The sequence below is a fragment of the Archocentrus centrarchus genome, chromosome 8 (assembly GCF_007364275.1).
Source record: "Archocentrus centrarchus isolate MPI-CPG fArcCen1 chromosome 8, fArcCen1, whole genome shotgun sequence".
Taxonomy (NCBI): domain Eukaryota; kingdom Metazoa; phylum Chordata; class Actinopteri; order Cichliformes; family Cichlidae; genus Archocentrus; species Archocentrus centrarchus.
In genome coordinates this window covers 14,828,269-14,843,880 of record NC_044353.1, presented here as the reverse complement: position 1 = coordinate 14,843,880, position 15,612 = coordinate 14,828,269, and the positions used below count along the sequence as shown (strand labels likewise).

General features: G+C 39.3%; 1 protein-coding gene and 2 gene segments (V, D, J or C); all 3 read right to left on the bottom strand.

Annotated features, from left to right (window-relative positions):
- Nucleotides 1-4,748, bottom strand: part of LOC115783986 (serine/threonine-protein kinase pim-1-like) — a 1,015,907-nt gene extending 1,011,159 nt beyond the window's left edge. For 3 of the 4 annotated variants that reach the window (XM_030735020.1, XM_030735021.1, XM_030735022.1), the window contains exons 1-2: nucleotides 4,412-4,748; nucleotides 3,839-4,066 (exon numbers count right to left, since the gene is read on the bottom strand). In XM_030735020.1, the coding sequence (XP_030590880.1) occupies nucleotides 3,839-4,066; nucleotides 4,412-4,625 (442 nt within the window). In that variant the 5' untranslated portion in view covers nucleotides 4,626-4,748. Of the gene's footprint in view, nucleotides 1-915; nucleotides 1,337-1,421; nucleotides 1,596-1,770; nucleotides 1,952-2,056; nucleotides 2,267-2,418; nucleotides 2,467-2,890; nucleotides 2,986-3,106; nucleotides 3,494-3,838; nucleotides 4,067-4,411 lie in introns of those variants that run through there. The other variant, XM_030735023.1, reaches the window with a different exon arrangement.
- Nucleotides 4,749-8,079: 3,331 nt separating this feature from the next.
- LOC115784411 (Ig heavy chain V region 914-like) lies at nucleotides 8,080-8,532 on the bottom strand. The segment is given in 2 exon segments: nucleotides 8,080-8,396; nucleotides 8,486-8,532. Coding segments are annotated over 2 exon segments (363 nt in total).
- A 5,225-nt stretch (nucleotides 8,533-13,757) lies between these two features.
- LOC115784020 (immunoglobulin heavy variable 3-30-like) lies at nucleotides 13,758-14,208 on the bottom strand. The segment is given in 2 exon segments: nucleotides 13,758-14,058; nucleotides 14,163-14,208. Coding segments are annotated over 2 exon segments (347 nt in total).
- Nucleotides 14,209-15,612: the final 1,404 nt, after the last annotated feature.

Genomic DNA, 15,612 nt, shown 5'->3' with positions numbered 1-15,612 from the left:
TAGGATTAACAGAAATTTAGAGTATAAATAGTTCAACTGGGATGTAACACTGCAGATGCCTAACTGGTGTTTGGTGTTTTTGTTTGGTCTCTTTGTAACTGCATCTAAAATTGTTAGCATAATCTAAGAAAATCAGCTAAGCATACATTTAAAGTATTTATGGTTATTTTTGGCAGATATGTTGGTCTCTTGTTGACTGTATTTCCCTAACAACTGCAGTGTGTCAAACCCACACAAGTAGTTAAGGTTTCTGCTCTCGTCCCCTGAAATGGGCGCATTAAGAATGCAGGTGCAAATTTATAAATGTAAGAAATGAAAACTATTAAAACAAAGGCATGAAATCATTCCCTTCCCTCATTTTTCAGCATCTTTCTGGTCAGAAGATAAATTATTGACAAGCTGTAGAAGCTCATCTAATGCACACATTTTTTTCTTTTTTTTTAAGCTGTGAGTGGTTTATCAGATGTCTGATAACCTACTTCTTTAGAACACCTCTCTCTCGTCTACACAAAGTATAGAACACAATACTCTGGAAAATAATCACTCCTCATAGGACTGGTGCATTTGTACTCTTTCCCCTTAGTGGTAGTTGACATTTCCAAAGTTACATTATTTGACAAAATGGCCCAGAGTGTAAAACAGTGGTGATCTGTGTTTCACAATAAAATAACTGGTTGCTCAAGTATCATTTCCTAATCGTTACACAGCCCAGCATGTCCCTGCCTCATGTACGGTAGCTACTGAGTTTTAATTCTCACACTTTCTCAGTTTTCCTACATGTGTCAATCCCTTTGCAGCCAGTAAATAGCTCAAAATACACCATGAGTTTTAAAAAAATGTAATAATAAAAGAATCCTCAAATGAGATCAATTTTTTTTTTATTTAAGTTTATAACAAGTATTCTGATTTCTGGTTATTAATAATCAAATAACATTAATAATCAGTAGAATAACTTGATGGAACTCCTGACCAGCCCAAGCTCTCTCTGAAGACGAGGAAAAACTCCCCTGACTGATAGGAAGAAACCTCGGGAAAGGCAATTCAAAGAGAGATCCCCCTTTCCCTGGACGGCTGGGGGGTTACAGGAATTCCAGGACGGAAAATAAAGATTGATGTACCAGTCAAAAGTTTCAACTTTTCACTGCTACTGGGCAATGTGAGTGAAATTTAGAATAGTCCAATTAAATATCATCAATCTTTTTCTGTCAAAAGCATTTTGTGTGTGTGTGTGTTTGTGTGACAGTTCATCTGAACCATCGATGACGCAGGAGGTCCTTCAGTTTCGGGCGTCTTTTGGGGTCCAGGTTGAAACACATTTTCAAGAAATCCTGGCAGTCTGCAATGAAAGAAGAAGAGAGATGAAGACAACAGTTCCAGTGATCCAAGTGAAAAGTGAATGTTTTAGTGTGAACTTTTCTTACTTTCAGACAGCCTCTCGCTAATTTCTAAGCTCCCTTCAAGGACATATAGTGTATCAAAGAAGGCTCCTGCATGGACTGTTTTATACAACACCGCTCCCAGCTGCCACACTGTGGTGGGTCCAGGCCTATAGGACTCGTGGATCGTCCACTCTGGAGGGAAGTAAGCAGGTGTGCCTAAAAAACATACACAATTACAATTTCTTTTGTTAGGTTGGCCCTCATTTCAACTCTTGTTCTGATATAATAATGAAAGCTTACAGTATGTTGGCATTATATGCATTTTTAAGGAGTGAAAAACAAAAAGGCCCAGATTGGTGCATCTGTGAAGAGCAGGAACAAAATATCTTACCAGCAAAAACGGTGTACCGTGAGTTTTTGTTACAAAAGCAGCTCACTCCAAAGTCAATGAGGCGAACACGAGGCACATCGGAGCCGGTCTCAATCAGAATATTGTCAGTCTTGATGTCCCGGTGAAAGACGTTTTTATCCTCGAGCTCTTTTGCCGCCTCAATCAGTTGTTTTAGAATGACCTGGGAAAGATGATAAATTACGATTAGTCAGTGCATTAACATTTCTGTTATACTCTGTGCTTTGATTCAATGCTGTACAGTATAAGGCTCTTCCAGGAAACTTACCTTGGCTGTCTCCTCTGTTATAGTATCTTCATATTCCTCTATGTATTTATCTAAGTCCACAGCAGGGACAGGTCTCTCCATCACCAGGATCAGCTCCTTGCTCAAATCGAACCAGTCCAGCAAGGACACGGTAGCTGATGATCCTGGTGTTCCAGCTGCAAGTTTGAGCATGGCAGCCACTTCCATGGGGATTTGCTTCCCGTTCTCAGCCTGAAAAATGGCAACAAAGTGGATGATGAGGAACAGACGTTCCACAGCGCAAAGATGTATAATAGATTTTTTGTACGATGTCCAAGTCAAATTTTCCTGTGGGGACAATAAAGTATATTTGATTGATTGAGATTTAAGCATTGCATACTTACCTTTACTTTGCAGGGGACATTCATCTCTGGAATGTGTTTGATAGCGACCTAAAAGACACAACAAACAGGGCATTGGTTAGCATTTAAAGCTCCAGATTTCTACCTCACTAATATTAATTTACATTTCACTCAATGAAAGCAGCCACAGCCTCAAGAATATGAAAATTTAACAAACTTTAAATTGTATAAAAATTAACTACCTGTACAGCTGCGATAGAGGTGGAAATTAGATAAACCAAAACAGTTATTTGTTTTGTACGAGGCTGTAAACACATTTATATCCACTGTAAAGTCAGACATTTTAACATGGGACTGTGGGGACTGACACCCTTTTAGAGTCAGCTTCGACTGACCATTTCACAATCATGCAACAAGACACGTGGACATTTTAGCATGAAAAATAAAAACACTGAAAGGACAGAATCTATGCAGTCATGTGCTCTTATATCTGAGAATACCTGAAAATACTTACTGGAAAATTGTCTTCTTTCCTGTAGCCGGCAAACACTGTTCCACACCCTCCTTTTCCAAGCTTGTGCAGCTCCACGTACTTGGCTTTAAATTCACCTGAACAGACAGACACAGATTTTATTTTAGTACAGCTATAACAGAAATTATTCTATCCTGTACCCTAAATATTAATTATATTCTTCACCTTAACATAGAAGCAAAGTTGCTTTCTACTTACAGATTTTTGCAGCCTCTAATTCTTCGGCGCTGCATTTCCTCTCCTCCTGGTCCAGGCTCTTCTGTTTCTTTGCTGGTGATGCTTTTCCATCACCTGTGGCTTTCCTCTTGCACACCTTTTCTTTTGGATCAGTGGAGCTCTCTGAAATTTCAGTGAAAAACATGCACTTATCTTCCTCCTCAACGTGCTCCTCATCATTGAGCACGTGGTGAAAAAGTTTAATTTCCTTCGCTGGTCTAAATAAGTCCTCGTCATCATCTGAGACCTTCCTTTTTTGTCCTCTGACCATGCATGCGTCTTCAACCGAGTTCATGGAAGGATCAAGCAACTGAACGACACTCCTTACTTCAAAGTTGAGCTGCTTTACAAACCTCTTGGGTTTTGGATCTGTAAATGACAACAATACAGTGGTGAGAAAGGGGCTCAACATCAGGACTGGAGGCATTTAGAAGGCATCAAATTCTAAATGAGTATACACTGGTCAAATACATTTTCTACAAGAATAAATTTGTTACACCATTTTACCGAAAAACAGAATGCCTCAGTAACTTCTTTGATTATATATATATATATATATTAGTGTGAGTAAATGAAATCTGCTTTGTTCCAGTGAGTTTCTGTTGGAACAATCTTCTGCCATTGCAGTAGTCCAAACTAGACAGACACAAATATCTGAAACCTAGATGTCCATCTGTACATTTAATCTAATGCTTTCTCAGTAAATGAGCCTACCTTTACTTTTTTCCACGGAGGAGGATGCTTGCTCCTCATCATTGAGCACGTGGTGAAAAAGTTTCCTCTCCTTTGCTGGTCTAAAACAGCCCTCGTCATCATCAGAGACCTTCCGTTTCTGTCCTCTGACCATGCAGTCTTCAGCCAAGTTCATGGAAGGATCACGCAACTGAACGACGCTCCTTACTTCAAATTTGAGCTGCTTTACAAACCTCTTGGGTTTTGGATCTGTAAATGACAACAATACAGTGGTGAGAAAGGGCCTCAACATCAGGACTGGAGGCATTTAGAAGGCATCAAATTCTAAATGAGTATACACTGGTCAAGTACATTTTCTACAAGAATAAATTTGTTACACCATTTTACCGAAAAACAGAATGCCTCAGTAACTTCTTTGATTTTATATATATATATATATTAGTGTGAGTAAATGAAATCTGCTTTGTTCCAGTGAGTTTCTGTTGGAACAATCTTCTGCCATTGCAGTAGTCCAAACTAGACAGCCACAAATATCTGAAACCTAGATGTCCATCTGTACATTTAATCCAATGCTTTCTCAGTAAATGAGCCTACCTTTACTTTTTTCCACGGTTGAGGATGCTTGCTCCTCATCATTGAGCACGTGGTGAAAAAATTTAATTTCCTTTGCTGGTCTAAAACAGCCCTCGTCATCGTCAGAGACCTTGCGTTTCTGTCCTCTGACCATGCAGTCTTCAGCCGAGTTCATGGAAGAATCGGGCAGCTCGGCGATGCCCTTTAATTCAGCTTTAATATTCCTTTTAAACATCTTGGTTTTGTATCTCCTGAATCTCGACAATTTCAGAATATCGATTCAAGCTTTTGTCTCTCTGTCTGAGTTTGCAGTTGTACTTAATAGACTCCGGAACCAGAATAAAGAATCTTGCCTCGTTTGATATTTTGTTACAAGTTTGTGACGTCATGACATTCTGTCAGTGGCTGACTGATGAACTGACGGACTTTAATTTATCCTTTTATTTATTTATTGTTTATTTTTTCTTCCTTTATTTTTTGTTTGTATTATGTTAATGCTCTGAGAATGGTTAAATAAAGACTTAAAAAGAACAAAACAAAAAAAAAAAAAACGACGGACTGACCGCCAGTACAAGTTACCATGGTGATGTACCTCAGTAAAAAAATAAGCACCGAGACTATGTTGTAGTAACGCGAGACTTCAACGCGAATCTCGGCAATATCAAGCAAGGCCGGAAGCCATTGATTGTTAAATATTCTAGTGAATTTAATATTTTTCGCCAGCTTAGTTATAGACAGCTTTAAAGGTTATAAAATTTATGTTAGCTAGATAGTCACTAACTGAAGCGCACTGGAGGACGGCAAGAGTGCGCGGACAGTCTGCAGATACTGACGAGTGTTTCGAGCGAGTTTTCATGGGTAAACCAGACAAGACTCCGACTCCCTCCGGCAACAAAGGGGCTCCGTTCACCAAGAGCAGTCGCCCTGAAGGTTCCTCAGAGGCGGCTTCTCCACTTACCAGCGATATAGTGGATATTTTGGACTCCATAGACAAGAAACTGTCCGGTTTCGACGCTCCCCTTTCCACTCTGGAAATTCTCCAAAAGGAGTTTCAGACTCTCCGTGAGTCTGTGGAGTTTAGCCAGCAGCAGTTGTCGATCTGGAAAAGTCGTGAAAAATCCCGATCTGGAGACTCCCGAGCTGTCATCCCGGTGGATAGGTTTAACGTGAACGGACAGCTTTACCGTGACCAGAAAACCACGCTGTGGCTGTACTGATCTAACAGGTGATCTGTGTACACAACAACGCCTTTTTCCAAATCTTCATCACTCCATTTTTCTACAGGTTCATCACTCAGCATAGCGCATTGTTGTTTTGTTAGCATGTTTTTGTTTGTTTTTTACGTTTGTCACTTTGTAATAATGAAAACTGTTTGACCGTTTCATTTTCTCTCTCACTTTACACACGTTTTCTCTTCTCTTTCTGCACCCAATAAGTTTGCCATAGGGATCATACAGCACACACTGTCATATAAGATACACACACACACGCGGACATGCAGGACACGTGCGCGCGCACACAGTCATGCAGGATACGTGCGAGAGCGCGCACGCACACATCTTTAATGAAAACACAACACTTCACAAGCTAGTGTAAACATGAGCACACTGAGGTTTCAATGGCGCTTTCCTTTTCAAGTTGTTGCAGGCAGCAGATGACTTTTTTCTTGTAGTTGCTTGTGGGATCACGTCTCAACACCTCATAAGTATTGTTGTCACTGAGGAGTGTAGTAATTTTGTTGTGGTGATCAGATGAATTCAGAACAACCGTGCATCTCCCCTTGTCAGCTGGCAGTATGGTGATGTTTTGATCCTTACTTAGGGCTGTGATGGCCTTCTTCTCTTGAATGGTGAGGTTGGATGGAGCAAGTCTTGCACTGGAGAGGGTGGCTGAACCTTTCATCCTGATCTGTTCTGCTTCAAGTTGGGATAGTTTGTTGTTTCTTATAGCGGACCCTGTCTGATAGGTTCTTCACCCACTTCTCTTGGTTACCATTGCTTATGGTGTCTTCCTGTTTGTTAACAGATGAATGGTATGTCTTGGTTTGAAATTTATGGCGTTGTCTTTCCTTGCCTTTGATGTGTTGTGCGAGCTGGGCTTTGTCCACAAATGTAAAAACTTCTTCTACGATGGTGTGAGGTAAGAGTGATGAGAGTTTCTGCCGAGTCTGGTGGATTTTGTTCTGGAGTGCATCTATGGTGAAGTGGACCTGTGGACCTCTTTCCTGCTGGCTAAAATGTATAATTTTCAAACTTATTCAGAGCTTCAAGTAGAACAAAATAATTGCAATGACACATTATGTTACATGTTGCGCCAATAAAAATTGCAGCTGCAGAGTGCTGTGCAGATTGAGGGATTACCACTTTACCCCATTGATAGCAACAAGGTTCAGATGTTTAACATATTCCCATGCAATTCAATGAATTTCATGAAGACTGTTTTTCCCTCTGTTCCACTCTTTCATGCTGGCTCACATTATCATAATTTTTAAACCACTGATTTAATTTCATGTATTTAATTATTTACTTTTTATTTTAGGGCAGCACAGTCTCAATTAAATGTCTCAAAATGTGCTCACAACCTTTAAATTAACAGTGTTTAACATCACTTCAACAACTGAAGCACCACTTATGTAATTTGACTGATTAAGTGAAATTTCTTTTTCCAGCTCTCATATACTGAGCTTTGGCACTGAATTCTCTATAGAGAAAAAAGATAATAGACATTGTTATAATTTATGAATGTTACCTCTTTTCAGTGTGCTGAAACACTATCAGTGTCTCTAGTGTTCAAACTGAATACACATTCAATCAGGTTGCAATACTATAACACACTCTTTGCAAAACTGTCAACACAACTCACAGCTTTATGTCATGGTTTGGCTGTGCGGTGGAAGGGTAGGACCCAAATGCAGGACGCGTGACAAGGAGCTAAACTTTAACAGCTTTATTGTGCTGATGCTAACAGGTCAAAAATAAACAAAAACGACAGAAGACGAAAACTGAGGGCTTAAATACACAGCAGGTAATCAGGGCAAGAGGAAACAGCAGGGCACAACAGGTGAAGCAAATGAAACTAATAACATAGGGGAAGCAAAACTAAATAAAAAACACAGGGAACACAAGACTGGCAAAATAAAACAGGAAGTGACTAACCAAGGTACACGCAGACTACATACGGGGGACTGGCACACAGACAAGGGACAGAGACGCAGACTAGTCACAACACTAGGAAAAACAACATGAAAACACAGGAGGTCAGGGTCAAGACAAAATGACAAAACAGACAAGACTGGGGAGACAAGTTTTTATTGGAAACTGTTTTGCCTTGAAAACAGAATAAGTGAAAGCAGCAGTGTTTTTTGTTTGTTTGGTTGTTTGCTTGCTTGTTTTTTATTATACTGTTTGTTAGAATGATGTCTTGCATGTAATTTAACAATAAAAGTAAACCTTTGTAAAAAAAAAAAAATATAATAAAATCTTTGTGCACGCAAGACCTGTGACATGCTTTGTTGGCTCAGGACAAGATGAGTATTTTGCCAAAGTACCTTAAATTATCAGGAATAGTACTTAAGTAATTACAAATAAGAAGTAATCATATTAGGACAGCTGCTATAAGACTCTGTATGTTACCAATGGTAGTGATGACTAAGGGAAGAAGTTTTTGTATGACTCTCCTATTACTTCCCCTTACTGTGTGTCACATCGGGCACAGTAATAAACTGCTGTGTCCTCAGTCCTCAGGCTGCTCATCTGTAGGTAGACTTTACTGCTGGAGTCGTCTCTGGAGATGGTGAATCTACCCTGGACTGACTGGGAGTAATAGATAGGAGAACTGTAAGTGCTGATATAAGCAATCCACTCCAGCCCTTTTCCAGGAGCCTGTCTGACCCAAACCGTCCTGTAGCCGCTGAATGTGAATCCCGAGGCTGTGCAGGTCAGTGTGTGAGACTCTCCAGGCCTTTTAACCACCGGTTCAGATTCTCTCAGAGTCTGAGCATCAACACCTAGCAAGACATTTAAAAGAAAAAAAAAAACATCAAATAAATTATTCTCCAAAAATAAACATATCAAATCAAGATCAGAATAGCCTCACCTGCCCAGCAAACAGCTAAAAGCAGCAGTCCTAACTTGTAATCCATCTTTCAATATCACACCCAAAGTTGGCTGTTATCTGTTATTAAGTAGCAGTGGAAGACGTCCCTGCTTTGCATGGACTCCTCCTCACAGGATGGAGACAGCTGTTTTTTTCAAGACTCAAACTTGAACAATCTTACCAACATGCATTTTAGCTTAAAAGTTAATCTCACCTCTGGAACCTCACTCCAAGGAAGCTTGTTCAACCACCTCTCTGGCAACAATTGTGACTCAGAAAACAAGCAAATCATCCATTTCATGCAATGACCTAAAATAAAAAACAACAACAAGGAAACTGTATCAGTGTTTTACCCATAGCTTTGAAGTCTGAATGATTATTTTAAATAAATTACCATTGCACTGAAAAACAATAACATACATAGGAAACAATATTTCTCAAAAATGAATCAGAATGAGCATCGCCCTGTTGAATATGTTATGTGGAGTGAATTTTGTAGAATGTGGTCATTTTGTGACTCACAGCTCAGTCAGAACAGACTTTAGTTCTGCCTGTTATATAAAAAGTTACAGCAGTGACACTTCAGTTTTAAACAATGAATGCTTAATTTTTTTTTTTCTTTTCTCCATAACATTCAAGTTAGTGGTTAATACAGTTAGTGGTTACTTTGAGGGGCCCAGATTCTGTGTTGTGCAATGCTTATAAGAATTTTTTTAAATTGTCTTTACAAACAGAAAGGCTAAAGATTGGCTGGTACCCCCTTTAAAAGGTGAGTTCAGAAATTGATCTAAAATGTTAACAGTACGTAGATGGGTCAAGCTTGGATTTATTTAAAAGTGGCTGGATTATAAAAGAAAAAAAACTTTCAGTTTTTCCTTTAAACTATTTGTGGTCTGAGGGCTCCTCCTCTGGGGGCTTCATTTAAGTGCTCAGGCTCTGAGGGTGATTTGAGGTGTGTTATTGTATGCCTATGGCACACGAATACACAGCAGTGATCTCCACTGTTAACATGTTTTTGCCCAGTAAGAGTCACTGTGTTGCTGGAAGTGTCTGAGCTGATACTGAATTTGTCCTTTTAATGAATCTTTGTAAGCTGAGTCTTCAGTATATCTCAGCACAAAGCCCCTCTGGTCCTTTTCCTGCAGGCTGTCTGATGCAACCTGTTGAGTAGCTGCTCCATATGTAAAATTTGAAGTTACAAATACTTGGTGAAAACTAATGTTTCATAAACAGTTTTACTGCATCTATAAGAGTGTTAATGGTGAATTTAGTTTCACTAAAAATAATACTGAAAGAGGAAGATTTGACTTCCATTGTTAGATTCAGTGGACAATTATTATTTCCACAGTTCTTGAGAACGTCATAATGAATGTCATATTTATCCAGCTCATTCAGTTGATGTTGTAAATGATTTTATGATGTTAGAATTTATGCTACAACTGTTATTCAAGCTTATTTTATTATTCTGGTAAATATGGTGAAATGTTTGTAATGAAAAAGCTAGAATAGTTAGATGTCATTACTCATCTTTTTTACTATTGCTTTTTATCATAAAATATAACTTACACGATGTACGTCAGTGGTGTTCAGACATCTTGCTGTTATATCATTTTACAGTTTATTCTGATTACATTAATCTAGTGGAGATGTCCAGGTTCTTTAAATAAATCAATCAATAAATAATATCAAATACACTTAATGCTTACTGTAGGCCCAAGTGAGTACAGCAGGGTTTTGTACGGATGATAAAAAACTTCAGTCACAAAGTAAGATCAGTTAGTCTTCACCTCCTCAGCTGAGCATTAGAAGCAGCAGTCCTGCCCTGCAGTCCATCATGTTACACTGTGTGCCCTCTGTTTTCAGCAGTCAGATAATTAGAGGTGAGACTGAAAAACTTTACCTTGACTCCTCCTCCGAGAAAGAAACGTAATGCACATGTATACTAGAAATATTCATTGTATGGAAAAATGAATCTGTCATGTTCATGGGTAAGGGTCAGTGTAGAGAGACAGTAATAAATGTGAGCATGAGTGATAGCAGCATCTCATCCCAGTCCCTTCAGACCTGCCTGTCTGACTAAGACCATTCAGAGGGGGTACAGTTCAATTTGTGGCATTCTCAACCTAAATTATTATTCAATTAATAATAAATAAATACATTATTATTATTATTTAGTATTTCTATTATATTTAGCAGTGTGAATCAACCAAAATTTCTCACAGGATGCAGCAGCCAGCAGCAGGATCACAGCTACAGAGAACATGATTGTTACTGAAGCTGAGCTGATGTGAGCTCTTCTGTCCTCTCACTGATGCAGTCACACACCTGCCAATTATGAGAAACTACTTTATGCTGATCTGAATAGAGGGACTGTGCATTTGCACAGAATCAAATATGAAGGTTCAATGACTGTGACAGATGGACATATGTTCATTTTCTCTATTTCTTTTAGCTTTTTGTTCTTTATTTGATATTATTCCGTCAGTTTTCAGACTGTTTTCAGACTCATACAACTGCTGGTTTTTGTTGTCCCCAGAGATGGTAAAACAGTCTTGACTGTCTGAGACCAGCATTTTATGCCACCACTAGTATTGTCAACCCGGGCAACTCATTCTATTCCAGGAGCCTGTCTGACCCGGGCTGTATGATAGCTGCTAAATGCAATTCCAGAGGCTGTACAGGTCAATTTGTGGGACCCTCCAGGCTCTTTGATTGCTGATTGATCATGTTTTTGCTTCACTTTTTCAGTTTTTAAAGGTGTCACAAGAAACTCTTTACCTGCTGTGAGTTTATAAATCAATGAAAATTAGTACGCTCAACATCTGTGAAGTCACCTGCCCAGAAAATGAAAGAAAGAAAAGAAACTGTCCTGATATCCATCATGTAAAACTGTGAGTTAGTCCCTGTTATTCACCCCTGAGTCACAAGAGAAGATTTAAGACATTCAAGTTTTCCACTGACTCTTTACAGAATGGATATATTTATTTGGGATTTTTATTATTGATATCTGGACAATGATTTCAACAATGTTATTTTTAAACAGAAATTAGCTGTTGATGCTGTTATGTGGGGATATTCTTCTTTTCTTTTTAGTTTTGTTTTTTAATGATCTCTCAGAGTAAATTTTCAATAGAAAATACATTCTGGAGGATTTTGTACAGCTGTTCAGCTGGCTCAGGTCACTGTGAGTGTCGAGCACAATAATAAACAGCAGAATCTTCACTCTGCAGACTGTTCATCTGCAGAAACACCTGCTGTTTGCTGTTGTCTCTGGAGATGGTAAATCTGCCTTGGACTGACTGAGAATAATAGATGTTATAACTGTTATAATGGCTTGCAATCCACTCCAGTCCTTTTCCAGGAGCCTGTCTGACCCAGGCTATATAGTAGCTGCTGAATGTGAATCCAGAGGCTGTGCAGGTCAGTGTGTGGGATTCTCCAGGCCTTTTAATCACAGGTTCAGACTCAGTCAGAGTCTGACCATCAACACCTGTCAAATCAAAAAGAAAGTTTTAACACAAGCTCTAACTTTATGAAGACAAATAAAAATAATAATAAGGCTTCACCTGCCCAGCAGAGAGCTAAAAGCAGCAGTCCTGTGCTACAGTCCATCATATCAAACTGTGTCTCCACTGACCTTCATTCTTTCTGCAGCCTGATAAGTCGAGTGAAAGACATCTCAGTTTTGCATTGACTCCTCCTCACTGTGTGGACTGAATTGAGTGTGGACATTGTGTTTGCATCTCATATGTTGGAAATTACACTGTGTAAATATCTTCCTCAGTTCTGTCAGCTACAAGAAAAATGTAAAGAATAATAATAAAGGAGCATCAATCATGCACTGAGAGAAAAGTACTGCTTGTCTTACAAAACGTTAAGCTGTTCATTTAAGAGCTGTTATCATGTTGACAGAAAACATAGAAACACACTGGTTTCTCTCATTATGACTGACATTAGATTTTACCAGCATCTCTGTACCTGTGCCTGTTCTTCTATTTATTATTATTATTATTTAAGAGGCAATGATTTCAGGAACCAGATCACTGCATGGTTCATAAGTGGGTTGTAATATAACATATTTAATTGCTCTAGAATTTCCCAGATTTTTAAGATTAATGAGAAAAATCTGATAAACATTCAAAACACGTAAAAATATACATCAGTCAGAAGTGAGCATCACTGACTCATTGTCTCATATCAGACTTCTTATGCAAAATAAGAAAAGCAGCTCCTGCTTCAGGTTGATGTTGTAATAATGTTTTCTTCACATGCACGCGCCTAAATATGTTTCTATTGCAGGTATAAATCTGGGTGAAAACTGAGAGTCATGGATTAAATTAAATGAAGCATCAGAGCAAAGGATTTGCACGGAGAATTTTTTTGTAATCAAGTTCTTAGAGTTACACAATGAATCATTGCAGAATTAGCTATTCCTGTTGGTGAGAAACAGTGTTTCTATTTCCATTAAAGCCTGATACAGCTGCTCTCTGCTGTTGTCTTTGGAAATTCCTCTATATGCAAATAATTCCTCTTTTAGTATTAAGAGAGAAATTATTTGCATGCAGTAGATCTCCTTCTACAGGGAGAACTAGAGTGCATAGCTGAGAAAATATGAAGAGAGATTGAGACTTGAAAGTCCCATCAAGGGTGTTGGAAGCACTACAAGTAAATAGAAATGGGGAACAAAGCATCTGTTTGCAATACTTGTAGCTCAGGGATAACAAAAGCAGGTTCAAGGATGGAATCATAGTGGAGGCCATTTCAAAAAGAATTTTAAAAGTTTTTAAAGGAAATATTATTCATATTAGTAAAAGATCCCACAAAAACTTCACTAGATAGTATTCTTTAAACACACCAAACAAAACACTGAATATCAGAAACATGTAGTGAGAATGAGAACGGGATAGGGTGGCAGTGGAGCAGTGGGTCACCTCACAACCAGAGGGTCGCTGGTTTGACTCCCTGTGTGAGTGCATGCTGTCATTGTGTCCCTGTGCAACCCACGTTGCCTAAGTGTGAATTTGGTGTTTGGTGGTCGGAGGGGCTGTAGGCGCAAATTGGCAGCAACGCTTCTGTCAGACTGCCTCAGAGCAGCTGTGGCTACATTAGTAGCTTACCACCACCAAGTATGATTGAGGTGTGCATGAATAGTGCATGAAATTGTAAAGCATCTTTGAGTGTCTAGAAAAGGGCTACATAAGACTAATGCATTATTATTATTTTAGAATAGGATTTTGTATAGCTGCTCAAACTCATTCAGTTTGAGCAGCTCTCAAGCACAATAATAAACAGCAGAATCTTCAGTCTTCAGGCTGTTCATCTGCAGATACACCTGCTGTCTGCTGTTGTCTCTGGAGATGGTAAAGCGGCCTTGGACTGACTGAGAGTAGTATTTGCTGCTACCACTAGCAGTAACTTCAGCAACCCATTCCAGTCCTTTTCCAGGAGCCTGTCTGACCCAGTGCATGTTGTAGCTGAGAGTGTGAATCCATAGGCTGCACAGGTCAGTCTGTGGGACTCTCCTGGCCTTTTGACTGCTGGGTCAAATTCTACCAGAGTCTGACCATCAACACCTGTTAAAATGAACAAGAAAACTGTCAGCTGGCGTTTGTTGGTAAATCAATGAAAGAAATGCATTGCTCAGAGTGAATCAGTAAAAATCAGTGAAACTCCCCACCTCCCCAGAATATTAAAGTAAGCAGCAGTCTGGTCTTTATGTCCATCATATTACATTGAGTTTACTCCTGTCATTTAGCATATAGTCACCAGAGTAGGTTTTAAACATACGAGTTATCCTCCTCACAGGAAGGATAAAGTGACCATCATTTTCTTTTTTTTTTAAATGATCCCTTGTGTTGGGGATTTTTTAAATCACTTTTATATTGATATTTACTGTCACTTTTTATATCATGCATTTAAAAGTATATTAGTCACACACACACTGGATTAGTCAACACTGAATGTGTTAAGGTTACTGGAATAAAGGTAAGGCCTGTAATGTTTATTACTCATATATGCTTGAGGCCTTGTTGGGCTGCAGGAACATCTCTGGTTCACATGACTTTTGTATTTTAGGAACTCTTCTGACAGGTAGGCTCCAAAAGTGGAGTTCTACAGACCCGCCAGTCTTTTTGTAACATAGATTAGCAGGGGATACATTCTAGTTAAGTGGGAAATGTCAAAGAGGTGTTTTCATAGCAGAAGTTTTAATTGAAAGAAGATTAATCATTGTGACATCTGCTAGAACTGTCATAAATTAAAAGGTACCATGGTGCCGTATGTTTCTTTAGTCCATGTGGGACAAGAGTTGGCAGAGCCTTAAAAGGTAATTGGTTGGGGTTCAAGTTTCAGGGGTTGAGACTTTATGCAAATTAGGAGGGGGTCAAAGGCAAGTTACCGTATTTTCCGGAGTATAAGTCGCACTTTTTTTCATAGTTTGGCTGGGGGTGCGACCTATACTCCGGAGCGACGTATATGTGACATTTATAACACATGAACCAAAATACTCCAGCCACTTGACATCTCCGTGAACTGCAGCTTTAAGGCAGTCTTGCGTAACCTGTGGGCACAGTGGATGATGGATGGAGAGCACAGCTTAACAGCAACTGGGAGAATGCGCCACCCAACTTTCCTGGAAGTCATTGGATGGATCAAGAAAACATGGGCTTCAGTGACAACCATCCTGTTGGGATTCAGAAAGGCTGGAATAATTGGAACTGCAGCTGACGAGGAGTCTGACTAACGCGACACAGAAGAGGAAGCCGCGCTTCGTCTACGGAGTGTACGGAATTGTTTAGAAGTGACACCGAGGATGAAGAATTCAATGGATTCTTCATCCTGGTGGTTGGTTTGGTTAACTTGTTAGTATGTTCTTTATGCTATGGTTATCTGAATAACTTAATGTTACGTTAACATACCGAACACGTGTTCGTTGTGCGTCATGTAGCTGAATGTGTTACGTTAGCATAACGTAGGCGTAACCGTGTTCGTCCTGTTCTTTAATCCATTATTATTTTAAATTGCCGTTCAAGATGGAATTTCTGCTCTGGGTCTCGGATTCTAGCAACCCCCCCCCCCCCCCCCCCAAAAAAGTGCGACTTATAGTCCGGTGCGACCTATATATGTTT